At 36.5% G+C, this 17,871-nt stretch overlaps 1 protein-coding gene across 2 annotated transcripts in view; it reads right to left on the bottom strand.

Moving 5' to 3' along the window:
- The window catches only part of fstl5 (follistatin-like 5), a 147,028-nt gene that overhangs the window by 48,012 nt on the left and 81,145 nt on the right, over positions 1-17,871 (bottom strand). For both annotated transcript variants that reach the window (XM_083560592.1, XM_083560593.1), the window contains exon 7: positions 3,172-3,338. In XM_083560592.1, the coding sequence (XP_083416718.1) occupies positions 3,172-3,338 (167 nt within the window). The remainder of the gene's footprint in view (positions 1-3,171; positions 3,339-17,871) is intronic.

Here is a 17,871-nt window from a genome sequence, read left to right as displayed (position 1 = left end):
AAGTGCAAATTGAAAGAATAAAAGTTGAGTGTATATACACACACACACACACACACACACACACACACACACACACACACACACACACACACACACACACAGAGTGTATTATTATTTTACATTTTACTGTATGAACATTTATCTAATGTTAGTTTAAATTAATTGTTGACTCAATTGCTGGTTAGGTGCATTGATGAGCCATATACACACACACACACACACACACACACACACACACACACACACACACACACACACACACACACACACACACACACACACACACAGAGTGTATTATTATTTTACATTTTACTGTATGAACATTTATCTAATGTTAGTTTAAATTAATTGTTGACTCAATTGCTGGTTAGGTGCATTGATGAGCCATATACACACACACACACACACACACACACACACACACACACACACACACACACACACACACACACACACACACACACACGCAACAAATACCAGTCAGAAACGCACAGAAACAGCACATAATGCTGGCCTTTGCAGTGGATATGGGAACAGCTGTGCCTTTCAGTCCTCACCACAGTTCTTTCCAGCTTCTAGCAAGCATTGCTTATTTACTCTCCTCATCCATGTTTTTTTTTTTTTTTTTTTTGCTCTAAGCACCCTTCTCAGTTCGCGTGATTGCTTTGGCAGTCTAACTCACACCGAGTGAAAGGCTGCCAGAGCTCAAAGCTACTCTACTCTCCTTAAGCACTTCCTGTTTGGCTCATAATAAAGTGTTACTTTTGAGTCAGAGCCATGATGAGTGATGTAGCTCCTACGGCAAACCTATTCGTAAGTGTTAGAAGCAACGTAGCAAAAGTTGGTACGAAAACTAACATCCTAATAAAGTGGGAATCAAATGAATGAGAGCACAATTTGGGGAAAAAAATCCCTACATAAAATACAAATAGAATGTGGCTACATGAATGAATTTGCTGAATGGAATTGATTGGCTACTTAGTTTAATGATCTGTCCTCTGGTATATGCATCATTTTTCAATTGGAATTTTCAGCCTACATTGTGTACCTCATTTTTAGACATGCTGAATGTAACTAACTTGAACACATTTCATATGATTCGATTTACTCTGCTCGTGCAATAAATCTAACTTCTCCTCTTTTCTAGCCCAACATTTGTGTTTGCAAATCACATGGTAATCTGAGCATTTTTGAAATGTAGAAAGGTCACTAGTGTAGTCACTGGTGCTTGATCGATTCACAGCCTAAAGGCTTTTTCAAGTTTGAAAATATCCATATCTCCATAATGTCGTGTGCAGCAACAGAACATATGAGAAATGTTCAGTTTATTTCACCAGCTAATGTTGTGTTTTAAAATTCACAAGCTTTGAGCTACAATTATTTATTAAATATCGATCATATTCAAATGGACATAGTCTGGAAATTACGTGCGAGATGTGTCAATAGCCATGGTCTGGTTGGGAAGAATTATGAGAAATAAACATTTTCAACAAGGCTGGTGAGGAAATGAGTGTTACTAAGTTCTATATAAAATCCAGATACCTAAATCTAAAATTATCCAAACAACATGAAGATGCTTTTGTAGGCCAGCTCTACAGAGGGTGATGTAATCAGCTGAGAGTACCGACAACACTGAGCTCCCTGACCTGCAGTCTATCCACAGCAAGCGATCCTAGATGAAGGCCTGGAAGATAGTAAAGGAAAAATGAACTCCTCTCTGTTGTGGTCAGGGAAACGCTTTCACTCCCTCAAGGCCAACCCAGAGAGAATGAAGAAGAGCTTCTTCCCTAAGGCAGTTTGGGCCCTTGGGAGAACATCAAGGACTAGGGCTTTGGAGTCATGTACTGGACAGATCATATGAACATCTTGTAAAGTTGTACTTCATTAGGAATAAACAAAAGAAGCCGTGCTACTTCTGATTTCCAGAATATAAATGCTGTTTCCTGTCTATTTCAGATACTATTTTTATTTTAAATTATTTAAAATTCTCTATTTATATATACAGACATAAGCCTTGTGTATAAACACTGCAGTTAAATCTCATGTAATCAGGTCAGAGACTGCTAGAAGATGAGCGACAGACTTTCACAAATTTTAGAAATGTTTCTTTTGCAAATAAAAAGTCTTTAGTCTAGCATTTGCTAACAGCATTCTAAAGAGATATATGCAATGTATATGTGAGAAATTTGGTGACGAAATGCAGAATTGCAGCTCGGAGCCCTAAGACGTGAGTCTGACTTGTAGAAAGCGACTCGTGAACATGTCTGACTCGCTGTACGTCCACATCTCACTGGCTCTCTGTGCATTTTGGCTGCATTGTCAGTATGGTGAGGTATTGTGAAATGCTAATTTATTGCACTGTTTACAATCCATTCTCTTTACTTTTTCCCTCAATGTTTTCCCCTCGAATTCCACTTCAACATTTAGTTTATTCAGTATGCATTAATAATTTTTTCCAGTGTAAATGCTCAATTCTGATTGGTTAGAACGTGTTTAATTTTCTGCTACGGCAGCTTTATTTTAATGTGCTTTTCTTGTAAGACATTACCCATACAAATTAGATAGAAAACAACAACAACAACAAAAAATGTTGCTACAAAAATGTGTAAAATTGAAAATATGGTCAGATTTATGGAAAATGTACAGTAGGAGGGAGTCTAAGCTTTCAGCTACATTTCCAAAATGGGAAAGTCTTCATTACAGTGTAGTTTTTTTGCACTGTAAGCACTCTAGATGTTAAACAAACAAACACAAACAATCAAACAAACAAATACAAAAAAATAAAAAAAATAAAAAAATCGCTAAGGGAACTTTTGTTTTAAGTCTAGAATCTTGGTGAAATTTGTAAATTAGTTTGTTTTATGGACATTCCAGAACATTTAAATGTAACTAGATGTGGATAAAAAAAAAATTATAAATAAAACATTTGCAATCGTTGGCAAATTGTTCTGGTATATGCTGAACAATCACCTTTGGATATGCTGTTATAAAAGAATATAAAAGAAGAGTCATGTATCAGTATCAATGCTTCTTTATACCACTAGGCCCTTGATTATTTCCCTAAAACTGCCCACCATGAAGCCCACCACCTTTTTTTTCTTGAGGGATAAAATTGCAAAGAAAATGTTTAATCGTTTGGGGGGACTGTGTTAGAGGTAGAATGTCACTTACACTGATATCCTCTAGCTGTAGTGAGTTGAGCGTGTGGTTATTGCGTCTCCAAATGATTGGCGGTCGCCTCTCGCCCGTGATGGCACACGTCAGGACGACGCTTTGACCCACGGTGACCGTGGTGACGATCATCTTCTGCTCCTCGCCGAGGCTCAGCTCATACACATCTGAGGAAAAGAGATTTTTCGTTTAAGCCTCAAATCTTTTGGCAAGCCAAATATTGGAGTCGAGCTGCCAAAACACGTGAGATCGCTAGAACAATAAGGCTATAATTGCTAGCAAGTAAATGACATTTCTGAGATGTAGTTTGTAAAAAAAACAACAAAAAAAACAACAATTCACATACCACAAATGATCTCAACAGATACTGATTTCTTTTAAATGGACAAAAATTTATAAAGTGATAATACAAATCAGATTTGGCTTGTTTATTCATTTATTTACTCACATGCCATGTTACTATTCCAAGAATCACCTTTTGACGTGAGTGTGAGTGAAACTGCGTTATTAATTAGCCTGATTTGTTAGCACAATTAGTCTTCTACCTCCAGCACAAACAATCTTTAAGCACTACACCAATTACTTTTGGGATGAAATGATAGTTTAGGATTTTCTTTCCTTACTTTCCAAAGCTTTATGACCTGCTCTGTCGTTAAAAATGCAATTAGTTTCTAATTAGCGTGTTTTGTGGAGTCGTGAATTAGCACCGTGCTCGTGAATGTGCAACTGAAGTCATTTAGTAATCAAGCGGCCGCTCGATTACTTGCTGTTGTTGCCTAGGCATGACGCAGCCCCTCGTCTGCGCCTGAACTATTGCAGAAACGTGTCTTTATAATCAGAAATAATGAACCCGCAGTCGATTAGCAATCAACACAGACTTCGGGAACAAAAACACACACTCCATCTGGATTTGTGCACCCCACGTGGTGTCTGGGGATGAAGATGGTGATGCATCCAATACATCTACATGGGTCATGTTGACCAGATTTCTCAAACTCTCTCTCTCAGTACTTAATAGCATAGCGAGAGGCATGCAAGTCAAGAAGATTTAACTGAATTAGTTCAGCTCCTGGAGTCATGGAATGACCAGACATGATGAGCAGGTCTATAATTCCATTTACCTTCTAAAACTGTGAAAACAATAAAAAAAATCAGCACAAAAAATAAACCACTGCTCACAGTAAAAGCTGATGCTAATGACCGAGGGAAATTACATTGGATTTCATACAAATAGCGTCATAAACTTCTAAGTGCTAACCCTGAGCCTCAGTCCAATATTAAGTATTCATGTTAGCTTCTTAAAAATTCTTTTACATTTGCAATTAAGCGATTAAGAATTTATAGGGATTTGCAAGTCCGTGTAACATTGAGTTTGAAGAGGAAAATAAACTATATATTAACATTGAGTAGTTCTTCCTTTGATCTCGTTTCAAGGGTATAAGGCCAGACATTTTCAGCCAACATGTACACATGGTGTAGGAATGCGGTGCAGATTTCTCCTTCCAATAGAATCTGATATTTGATTAACAAGGCAGTGAGTTCATTCGAAACAGTTTCATTTTTATTTTAAATAAATCAGCTAAAAAATTTATTTTATATGTTTGATTTTGAATTAAAGTTGAATTTAGGTTTGACACTGTTAGCATTTTAAATCTGCACTACTGTCAATGTCTCTGTCAAATCCCTGCCGTCCCTTTCTGTCTTTTTTTGTTTATATACACAAAATATTTAGAGTGACTTAACAATATTCATATAGCTAAGCAGCTATGGGGTTTAGCGTCTTGCTTAGCAGCCCAGTAGTGGCAGCTTGGTGTGGCTGGGATTTAAGCAAATGCCTTAACCCCTACACTACCACCTGCCTTAACCACATTTACTCAAACTGTGCCCAATGAATATCTATACATAGACTGACAGATACTGAAGCCTTGTGTCCTTGACTAGGACCAACACCCACACAGGCCACAGCTTCTTAATTATGACTACCAGCCAAAGCAATCAAGAATCCTTCATTTTTATTGACAGGCACGGATACCATGCCTACATCATTTAGACTGGCATCCAAGAAGGTGAGACCACACCTTCTATACTTGACCGACAGGCACACCTCCTTCCTGAATACTGATAGGCACAGATGCCACACCTCTTTCTTTTGACTGAAAGCCAAAGCCACCAGTCCTCATTCACCTGCATTGACAGCCAAAGAGGCCACGCTTCGTCACTTCGACTGACACATACAGAGGCCACACCTCCTTTGTTATTGCTGACAGCCAATGTGGCCACATCTCCTTCACTTGGGCTGGAAAGGCACTTATTTTATTTGATTCCTTTTATTTTAGAATACTCAAATTAATTCAGAGTCAGCCACATTAAAGCACCCCTGGAGCACAGAGGGTAAAGAGCCTTGCTTAAGTGCCCAAAGAGTGGCAGCTTGGCGATACCGGGGCTTGAACCCCCGACCTGTAACCCAGAGCATTAACAACTGATTTACCACCACTTTCTGCATGTAGATTATACATGAATTCTGCATAATGTTACTAAATAATAGAGTAGAAAACAAGCAAACATGCAATGTGCCCAGGTTTAGTTGTTGTAGCTTGACTTTTATATGAAATCCAACAAAATGTCTCAATATATTTGTTTACTTAGGTTGTACTATTTGCTTATTTTTATTGACCAGTTATATTTATTTACTTGGATCGGATTGGTTGCAGCAGGTGTACTTTATGTATCCTCCCGAAGGCAAACTCTTTAGTAAACAATTTTATGACTTGCTGTATATCTCAGTGACATGCACCTCTTAAAGTTCACTTAGCTGATAAGTTATAAATGTATGAAGAAATAAACGTATGTCAGCATCTCCATGAAGCCCCTCAGGCATTCCATGCATCCCTTATACCTGTCTTATTTAATTACATTTGTAACAAGCTTGAAGGAACCTTCCCACTCTATTATTATTACCTAATACAACAATATTCACCCATTTTTATTTTAAATGCACTAAGACCAAATATGTGTAAAAGCTCTTTTGTATGGTCCTACAAAAAAATAAACTGACAACAAACTTCAATTATAGTCAAAGCGATTTAGCTTTTGTTAAAAGATTAAAGAATGACAAATACACACAGAGCATCCGAGTGAGTCAGACAGCACCATCAGCTCAACGTAGACAAGTTATTTCTTCATTTCCTACACTGCGCCTTTTTTCACATCTGCATAATTAGCCAATTAGTCCATTTAAAGTAAGAAATGTATAATTGTGCTCTGGTTTCCGGGGGCATCAAAGAAGACAAATTCACTCTGGTGCAGGAAGCTCATGCGAAACACACATGACAGAATGAAACATCATAGCTAATAATACTGCAATTATAATATTTCTCCCAAGAAACATATAGCAATTTGTTGTCTCAGTATCATTACCCAGTACATGCGTTAATTAGCTAAATTGATGGGTGCAATTAAATATGCACACACAAATGAGTTGTGACAGAAGCAAACGCTGCAATTTCCTCTTTGTTAGTAGCACTTTTATTCAACGCTAATGTAATAAATGAGCTTGTTACTAAATGCTCCATGCAGCGCAGGAGAAGTCTAAAACGGCAAGATGTTCATTTCACTCATCAATCTTTTAGAAAAGGGGTCTCCAACCATCAAGCCATGGACCGGTACTGGGCCCTGGATCATTTGGTAACAGGCCAGATAGAATGAATACAAACTTTTCAAATTATTTATTTATTTTATTTTCATTTTATTGACTTTCAGGTATTCTGAAAGTAACTAGATAAATTATACTCGCACTGATTCTGTATTATAGTGAGTTGAGTTACATTTAAATTATATGTATATATGTAAAAATCTTATGAATAATGACGTTATATAATGTGTGACTATAATATAATTTGTGCATGACTAAACCCCTCCCCCCAAACACACACACACACACACACACACACACACACACACACACACACACACAACGCTAGTAGATGGAAAAATCGTCTGGTCCATGATGTTGGTCTGGTTTAAGGTTGGAGACCGCTGTTCTAGAAAGATCCTGACTGATCAGAAGATGTCCAATAAAATGGCACTTGAATTTGCTTCTGGTTTCATGGAGTCACATGACTGCAATGGATACTATGAAAATTATGAAGATGTCAAGATAATACCATGAATTTCTGCCAGAAATATTATTTTATGTTATATGAAAAGAAATGTGTGGAACTTGGGAAACCCAGGCATTTTTTTAAATAATTTTTTAATTATAATTTTTTTTTTATTGTATATATCACATCCTGAAATTTGAAAAAATGAATGATAAAAAAATGTAAAATAATTAATAAATAAAAATAGATAAATGCAAAAATAACTAATTTAAAGAATTCATTTCAATTCAAGACGCTCCATCAATTTCTGCATTCATAACCTAATATAGAGAAAAAAATCCGGATGCATATTTTAATCCAATATTTAAAGCGCCCTAATCTGACACGAAGAATTAACCATGAGACGACCCCAAAAGGGGGATTATATATTTATAATAAAATACATATGTATGAAAGAGCACTCCTTAAAAATGCAGCATTACTTGCATGCTGACTAAAAGAAACGCTAATTAGTGCTGTTCTAATGACCAATTACTTTCGTCGATTTAGCAGCTGATCTTCTAAGAACCTGGATGCAAATGAACGCAGCTGCTATCATATAAAGCTGTTTTGTTCAATATCTTCCTCTCATTAAACAGCATGCTTGAGATTCTGAACTTGTCATAGCGTTAAAGACAGTGCAGCCGAGAATCCTACACAGCTGTCAGTGTCTCCTTTGAGAAATAATTCTCACAGCTATGTTTGCGCCTAAAAATAACACGCTTTATTTCGGCTCAGTGTTTTGCTGTCTGAGTGACAAACTCCCCTAAACTCGCACGCAATTAAGAAACGCATGAAGCCGTTCTGACTGTTTCCTAAACAGTAAATTGCTAGCAATTTTTGCTAATTAGAAAGTCGAAAGTCGTTTTGACATATAACACAGAGGTGTAGGATAAATCCATATACCTAGAATGAACTCAAAACATCTCACGAACGAACATGAATCAGAACATAAAATCCATTTTTAATTCAATTGACTACATTAGAAATGCGACAGTCTGGATCTGTGTTTATTAAGGCTAAAACAATTTTGCTAATTCGACCTGTATTCTGGTGTAACCCTGAAGGGGGTGTGGCCTATGGAAAGAAAAAAACCCAACAGAATTTAAAACTGCACTTTTATGCTATGACAGAGTATTCTTGCTAAGCTATGACAGATCCTAAACCTCAACTACATCAACCTAATTCATTTTCTAACATGCCTTCTGCTTATCCCATCATCTTTATATTTGACCGCTCATCTATTAAAAACTGTGAGTGAGCAAAAGAAACGCGTCACAATCAACACTGAAACGCATCGAACAATAGTTGAGCTTTACTTCAAATTTTCATTACTACAACTACTTCATTTGTGCGTCGTCACACCAGGGCAGTGAAGACAGATGCAAATGCTGGAAAGGGGTTTTATTGAATATAAAGCAAGCAAACAAATGCATAACCACAGGCAACTTTGTAATCTTGGGACAAGTTCATAGAAGATACAAACCACATAGGAAGGGCAAATCAAATAAAAAATGAAATCAATAAAAAAACAGGGTCACTATTCAGGTGTGGATGATTAATAATTACATAAACAAAAACATGAACGAATGCTCGTTCTGAATCGTTCACTCGTTCACTAATCCCCATATAGCGCATGACAACTGAGTTCACTTTATGTAACGAATGAAAATTAGTGCGCAAACTCGGACACTGGAGGAAATATTATAACTTAGAGAGGAGAGGCTGTCGTGCGGTCTCGTGTTGCAGTGTATATCAAAATGTACATTTAAAATCAGAGTGCATTGCTGTAGTAAGCGAGTGAACAAATGTAGGGAATGAAGTTGTATACTTTCAATTTGTACACTGGGTTTTGGACACTGCAAGAGTTTGTTGATTTTGGAAGTGTAGTCCCCTGTGAAATACTTACAGGCTGGCAGCGTGTTCTCGAGAGCAGAGTTCTCTAACGGTTGTAGAAGATTCCAAAGACTAGAATATTAGACTTTACTTCTTCTTAGACATTTATAATTGCATTACTTTTATAAAAACTTTCTCAATGCCGTACTTGTTGAGACCGATGAAAAAACAGGGACAATTTCAAGTACAGATGGCCATGTCTCAAACGCCAAAGTATTTTTTTTTAGAAATGAACAGATTGAAATGAAAGCATAGCAGTGCACTGTTAAGATGTCGGGCTTTTGCTTGGAAGGTCATGACCTTAAATCCCAGTACCACCAAGCTGACACTCCCTTGAGCAAAGCCTTCAACTGCCACATTGATATAAACAAAAGAACTGTAGGTTGCTCATATAATGTACTGTACATTTATATGCTAAATTCATTCAGAGTTTACCGCTAAATTGGTTCTTTAACTGCTCATACATCTCATTACCTTAGTTACCAACCCAGTAACCCACTTTTAGCAGACACCAGATACCAGAGTACCACTTTACTTCTTTTACAGTGCTGTATGAGTATAAACTGTACAACACATAAGCAACTGTAGATCAGAGGTAGAGGAAGAGAAGAAAGAGAAGACAGAGTGCTTCCGATGTCAGTAGGTCTTTGATTCTCAGATATGTCTTCCTGACAGTAATAGGACAAATGCCCAGTGTGCTTAATTAAACTTTAGAGTTTTGAACCCCAGTGCTGTCTCTTTTGGTTTAAATTGCTACCTTAACAACATCAATAACAGCACATCAACCGAGTATACAATCTCCTCTCTTTCTTTCTTTCTTTCTTTCTTTCTTTCTTTCTTTCTTTCTTTCTTTCTTTCTTTCTTTCTTTCTTTCTTTCTTTCTTTCTTTCTTTCTTTCTTTCTTTCTTTCTTTCTTTCTTTCTTTCTCTCTCTCTTTCTTTCTTTCTCTCTCTCTCTCTCTCTCTCTCTCTCTCTCTCTCTCTCTCTCTCTCTCTCTCTCTCTCTCTCTCTCTCTCTCTATCTCTTTCTTTTCTTTTTATTGTATATATGAAAAGGATTTCAGCCCCACAGCACTGTTGAATTCTCTAATCTGATTGGTCCAGAAGTGTTGGTTAATTTTCCATAACAACAGCTCTAATTACAGTGTAGCAGCAAATTACAGGTTCTTATTAATGTGTTCAACCTTTTTTTTTCCTTTGGCAACAGCTAACACATGGACATGGTCCACCTACACAAATAAAAATAAAAAATGTACGGAAATGTTGTTAGGGAAAAGTTTTAATGTTTCCTTGGAGAACTTTTCATTTAATCAGTAACATGACAAGCTGTATTTAATTGTTATTAAACTTTTTTGTCACTAACTTCAAGCACGACAGAAATAAAGAAGCGACGGACATTGATTTAGATGTTAATAGCTGCTAAAAGAAAAGCAAACTAGACTTGTCTTGTAGATGTTTCAAAGCATTATATGTAGCTATAAATGAATACAATGCACTTGAATAAGCAAGAGGATTTAATGACTGTGGGATGTGCTTTTGTGGGGAATAATGAAACATCCTGTGCTCTGCATCAGACCATGGGTTATTATTTTCCTAAGACTGTTAAAGTGTCACATCGAATCATCTAGATTAACTATATGGACTAAACTATTGTCCATCTGACTGCTCCACCAGATGTGGTTCTACCTCAAACTGTTTCTGAAAAAATAGCAAACACACAATTGTATTGGATGTCTTGGATGTGGTAGAATTATATATTTTTTTTCATATCACTTGAAGTAGAGACACAAACCTGTTCCAGCATGACAAATCTCCTGTGCAGAAAGCAAGCTCCATGAAGATATGCTTTACATAGATTACAAGTGGAAAATCTCCTGCTGTAGAGCTCAGACCTCAACCCTAATGAACACCTTTGGGATCAACTGGAACGCTGACTGCACCCCAGGCCTTGTAGCCTTGTGGATGAATGAGCACAAATCTCCACAAACACACTCCAAAATCTAGTGGAACATCTTCCCAGAAGAGTGGAAGTTATTATAATGGGAAATTGGGACTAAATACGAAATGGGCAAACACGAATATTATGGTCGTGTGTAAACAAACGCTCTGGCATGGAGAAGCTGATCTGTGATGATCACAAATGCTGAGCTTATAAAACTAGGATCTACTAACCATATAGACTGTATAAGACTGCAGAAAGAACATCACTTATAATCTTATACTCCAGTTATCATGTTAGTTCTCACTCTCCAGTGTTCTGTATTGTTGAAATATTTATGATCAAACTCTTGATGTCACCCAAATGAGGATGGGTTCCCCTTTTGAGTCTGGTTCCTCTCAAGGTTTCTTCCTCATAACATCTAAGGGAGTTTTTCCTTGCCACAGTCGCCACGGCTGCTCATCAGGGATAAATACACACCGTTCACCTTAACTGTTGATTTGTGTAAAGCTGCTTTGCGACAATGTCTGTTGTGAAAAGCGCTATACAAATAAACTTGACTTGACTTGACTTGACAAACATTTGTCTGTATAGTGAACATCGCAGTAACCCAAATTATAACAGACAAATTTACTTATATGAATGCTATTTATATATTTAGTACTTTTAAAAACAAAAAGATATAAAGTGTAAGATCAGTTATGTATTCTGAATAACATAATAAATGAGGACAGGTTTGTGTGATGCAAATGGATTTAGACAACTACCTTAAACTACCTTTACTATTATTTTAATTTTTTGTTTATTTAATTACATTTATTACAAAAAAAAAATTGCTTACTTAAATATTTGGCAATATTAAGAAACAAATTTCTGTTTTTCACTGTTAAATATTTAACTAACTAAAGTGTGAACAGAAAAAAAATGTATTCTGTCATGTAATAAAGCAGGAAGTGGATTTGAGTGCAGTGATTATTTGAATGAAGTGCACAGATACTACAGAAAAATTTACGAAGCCAAAAACCCAAAATCTGAAACGTGGAACTGCAAAAATGCAAAGCATGGACAGGCAATTAGCATGATGGACAAACAAGAGAAACGAGGTGCAGTGTCAATATACAAGTGGTAATCAAAAGAAAAAGTGATTGAAGTGCAGAAACAACAGAAACGTGAGACGTGTTGGTGTAGTAGTTGCTTGTAAGTCTGGTCTGTAAGCAAAAAATAGATGAAAATAGAACTTGAAATTATCGAAGGTTTTCTCAAATGAATAAAGAATTGGGTGTTATTCAAGTTGGGTGTTATAGCATTTCTTTAAGTTAATCACTGCTAACACACATATAGACACATATAAAGACCTATACTCACACACAACTGCTGAATTTTTCACAACAAAGGCCTGTTACGAAACAAGGCTTTCCTTGAAATAAAGCATCAATGGAAAGTCATGAAAGTTGTTTAAAATACACCAAATGTAAAATGTAGATATGAGAGGATGGGGATGGAATTTGAAGCTTTCTTTTGTGGAGGTGGATTCAAATCAGAGCATTGAAAGAAGCCTGTGTAGTGCGTCTCGAGAGGCTTGTTCAAGAGGGGTTTTTTTTTTCCAGGGGATTAATGGAGCTTTTCATATAAACATATAAAAATCTTTTCATATAAATCTTAGTTCATTATTGATCTTGTCAACTACATAAAAAAAGTGCAGTTTTGCCTGGCTGTACTAGCATTTTGAAAGATTCCCAGATGGTCAGAAATGGTTTTTAAATCCTTTTATAGTTTTTAGCTTTTTGGTTCCCTGGTGGTCTAGTGGTTAGGATGTGGCGCTCTCACCGCTGCGGCCCGGGTTCGATGCCCGGTCAGGGAACCGACCCCAGCCATTCTTAGTGCCGGTCCCAAGCCCGGATAAATGGGGAGGGTTGCGTTAGAAAGGGCATCCAGCGTAAAAACATGTGCCAAATCAAACATGCGGAGGATCCGCTGTGGCGCCCCCTGATGGGAGAAGCGGAAATAAATTTTTTGCTTTGGATTGAATAACTGAATAATTTCATGATCATGAAAAAAATGTGTACAATACACATCGTAATCCTTGTTTTTTAATAACCACAATAGAACCCAATATGTTGTACGTCTACAAGCATGTAGAAAGCACTTCAAGCATTTAGATTTCAAAAGTTTTTTGTTTTTACTCCTCAAGTACACCAAGGTTATTGGATGAAATAGTGGTATACTTTTTTTTTCATCTCTGAAAACACTCGGATGTCTCCTACCGCATTTGCTCTCCTTGAGTTTACATTTCGAAAAATTGTCACTTCTACATGGAGCCTGATAATTATGCTAAGCATTTCCAGCTCAGTTTATCAGCGCTGGAGAAAGCTTGCTGGGCTTGCACACAGCGGGAGTCGGGTCTGCTGAAACACGAGGAGCCATTAATTGGCATCGAACTGCCAGATATGAATGAGCCAAAACAGCGTTCCTTGCAATCAAGCCCTAAAAGTGTCACTAGCGTGCCAGCTGCCCAGAGGCGAGGGCAAATGGCCTCTGGGGTCAGAAGCAGTGGCAGCAATCTCAGTAAACTCATTTAGCATTGGTCTAAAAGGCTTTTTGGACAACATGGCATAACATGCAAAGAGTGAAGAAGGTAGGAAGGATGGAAATGAGAAATTTTCTGGCAACTAGCAGCTGATTTACATTTGTGTGTAGGAAGCTGTGCTGTTCCTGAATTACATATTCCTTCGAATAAGTTATGAAACTCTGCACATGACCTATGACTCATTAGGACTGAACGATGATTGTTTTAATGTTATCCTGAAAAGTAAATAAAAACATATCAATAATTTCTTTGATAAAATCCATAAAATGATTAGAGTCTGTAAATAAGTTCGGATAGTATCTAACATTAAAACCAAAGTGTGAAGGTAAGCAGGGATTTGGAGATTTCCAGGGACTTGGAGATTTCCAGGGACTTGGAAATGTCAAAAAAATGAGAATGCAATTTTATTAAGTGTTTCTCAAAAATGTTTCTCAGTTAATGTCAATTTGAAGAACTGTACAAACTGCACAATAAAATATAATAGCATAAAGTAATGGATAAAGAAAATACTTTTTCTGGGCAAAGACTGCACAAAGGTTTCCAGCAGTACCAGGTTTTTTCCTTTCTTCAGATTTTGAATTTCATTTTCTTCCCTCACATTTATGTATTTTCCCCTTAAAATGAGGATAATGTCCTTACATTATAAAAAAAAAAAATGAATGGCCAACCAAGTTCTCAGTTTGACTACAGCTGACACAACCATTTAATCATTGGCTTTAACACATTCCTTTCAGCCACTGCCATTTTATTGACCAAGTGTGTCAAGTTTCAGATGTTCAGACAAACCGAGGACCAAATGCAACGTATCTAAATGTAGATTTGGATGCCACCTCTAGAGATGCAACTGACTGTGAATAGTTGTTTCAGTTTACTTTTCCAGCTAATAACTAGAACATGACATGACAGTATTTTATTTTTCTGTCTTTCGTTGTGTAAGCTAGCAATTAACACATCGTTAGGCAGAGTAGCCATGTTTACAGAAGCAATTATAGTTTGGATAATTTTTTTTTATATATTGTTTTAGAGTGGCTTTTGCAATTATTTAGAAATGAATTTGAAATCAAAATGTATGGAAGTGTAAGTATTAAAAAAATGGCAGATCACCGTTAGTACACTGCATTTATAATGACAGAAATATCTTAAATATTAGAGATCGCTTGGCTTTGTTTTTATCATGATCATAACAAAACAAATATATTATTATAGTCTTAGCAGTCTGACTTGTAGACGTATACTGGCCAATAAGACTTTCAATAGTTCTATTGGCAAATTTAAGCGTTTATTCCTGAAAAAATATCAAGATTGTGAAAGGAAAATGAACATTTTAAAGCTAAAATTAGTAGAGATGTGGATTAAAATAGAAACAAGTTTACATAGTAAATAATCCTAATAATATTTGATTTATTAAAGTGTTGTAATAGAAAATATTAGAACCATTTGACTGTATTTACTTGCCATTTTTGTAGTATGATTCTTACTATCTAGATTGATCTTACTTTCTAGACATTTATCTAAAGATTTTTCTTGTATCACTTTTTAATTATATCTTATTCCGCATAAAGTCGGAACCTCCACTCTTTTGGGAAGATGTTCCACTAATTTTGAAGTGTGCTTGTGGAGATCTGTGGTAATTCAGCCACAAGGGCATTAGTAGTGTTCATGGAGAATCAAGATCTTCCAATCTAACCCATGTGAAGTATATCTTCATGGAGCTAGCTTTGTATACAGGGAAAGTCATTGCCATGCTGGAAAATGTGGTTGTCCCAGAACTTTTGTCCAGAAATTGTCCTTTTTAATCACATAAAAATAAAAAATCATGATATCATGCCAATCCTGGTTTTGAAATTCTCTGCTTTTATAGCCACCATTTTCCTCTTTCAGTTTTCAAGATTCTCATGTACACTCTCTGGCTCCTCCTGAAGCCCAAGGGAAGCTAACACTCTGCAAACTGAGCCATTTCATGCCCTCATGGTCTGTCACTCTCCATCATGGGATGGAATCAATAGCTAGAACACTGACCTCCAGCGACCCAAAACAGCAGTATGTCTACTCCAACCACACCACACCACACCACGCCACACCACGCCACACCATGCCACACCATCTCGATTCAGACAATTACACAAACCCGGACGGATCGATGTCGAACACCACATGTTCGCCACATGTTCTCTTCATCCCCGTGTCACTCCATCCACTCAGATTAAATACACAGGAAGTATGATATTTAATGCAATTGGAGGAAAGAAATAATCAGAGATCCATGTCACAAAGAAAAACCGCTGCCTTTCATACTATAGTTTATTACACAATTAAAATGCAGTTAGGTGTCGTCAGTTTTATAGAAACCATGCTGGGAAATCTGATTATACCAAGATGAAATTTGTGTGTCTGTGTGTACGGAAAAATGAATTATTCATGGTATCTCCCCAGTCACAGTAGTTCACCCTTGAATATTTTACAAAATCAGCCAAAATGTTAAGACTTCAGGAATTCTATTGGCGACATGGAAATAAATACAGACACAATCATCTGCATTAATGTATTTATATATGTTGTATTTTGGTCATTAAAATACATCATAGAGGGGGAAGGTATTGTATCAAATGATGCGAAATGTGGAAATTTTGCATGAAATGGTAAATGCGTATGAGCTATTCCTCATACGCATACTCATGTACCCTGAGTGATCCATTTTTATGAGAGAACAATGTTCTAAAAGTGCTTCCCTACTTTATAGTGCTTCCACTGAGCAATTGATTTTGTTGAGTTACCCAAATGAAGATGAGGGTGCCAATAATTCAATCTACATGAAAGATCCATTTTTGAGAGCAAATATTGGGTATTGTCATATGATATTGTGTGACATTAGGAATGGACTTCTATCAAGCACATAGTGCAGTATACATTTGGTCTAAAAGGCATTAGTGCACCACATTAGGTAGTGAGCAGCATGCAGGGAGATTGGATGAACTATGATGACTGCAAGTCAGTACATTAATATAGTTAGAGAATTAATGCATTTGCATTTATAAAAGTTTTATTATAGGAATGAGTTTCATCAAAAATTACAAATATTTTTAATAATCCCAATCATAATAATATCTGATTGGGAATCCCAGTTCCACATTGGGAAAGTCAGTTGCTAATGGGAATTGGAAATGTGTAGTAGAATTGAGGATTGGTCTAATTGGAAATTGCAGATTTTTATTGGGAATAAGAATTATTCATATTGGAAATTGCAGTTCCTAATGGAGATTGGTCTATTTTTAATATTCGTAATTAATAGTTTAGGTAAATTAGGAGGTAAAATAGGTAAAAAAAAAAAAAAGAGTTACACCAGCACCCATTAGAAATTGTGCTGTTTACCTCCATTCAATTGTTCAGACTCTTCTTCTTTTGCACTTCTTCATATTTTGCAAGATATCTGCAGCATTTTGTTTGACAATTTCTTGCATATCCATTTGAATTTTCTTCCATTTAAGCATTCAATTTGTTAGTCAAAGAAACTTAGAAATGAGCATCAGGAAATATTAAGGACATATTCCTTGGTCTTGCACACATGCAGTAATACCGGAAAAAATGCGGCGGCAGGCTATTCCCAAAATACCGTTCTGCTCTTAAAGGAGCCACAATATATTTCACCCGTTACACCGTGTAACAGACACTGTCTTTCATTAAAGCCTGTGTAAAGTTCATTAGTTTCAGTGTAGACACCTGAGGCTTATAGACAGGTGCCGCTTATTTATGTTCAAAATAAAAATCTTTGTCAAATTCAGTGGGCGCGGCTTATATTTGGGTTCGCTTTATAGTCCGGAAATTACGGTATATATTTTATTTCAAGTATAATGTATATCTAATCCAAAGAATAATGAAATAATGTAGTGGTTTCAAATGTGCACAACGGTTCAGTTCAAACAATTCAGTTCAATTTTACTCGAGTTTTGTTCTCACTGCAGTTTCATTCATTCCACACATCAAAAAAACATATCACAAGATAAACAACAAAAAAGTGTTTGATCTCAGGCCTACATGTATCTCAGAGGAAGCATGTGTAAGCATTCAAACACCTGATTGTTAGCTGCATGGCAATAGTAGGAGACTTAGATAAAGGACGAGAGCTGGCAACGAATCAAATAG

Source organism: Silurus aristotelis, assembly GCF_946808225.1.
Source record: "Silurus aristotelis genome assembly, chromosome: 14".
Lineage (NCBI taxonomy): Eukaryota > Metazoa > Chordata > Actinopteri > Siluriformes > Siluridae > Silurus > Silurus aristotelis.
This window is presented reverse-complemented; position numbering and strand designations above follow the sequence as displayed.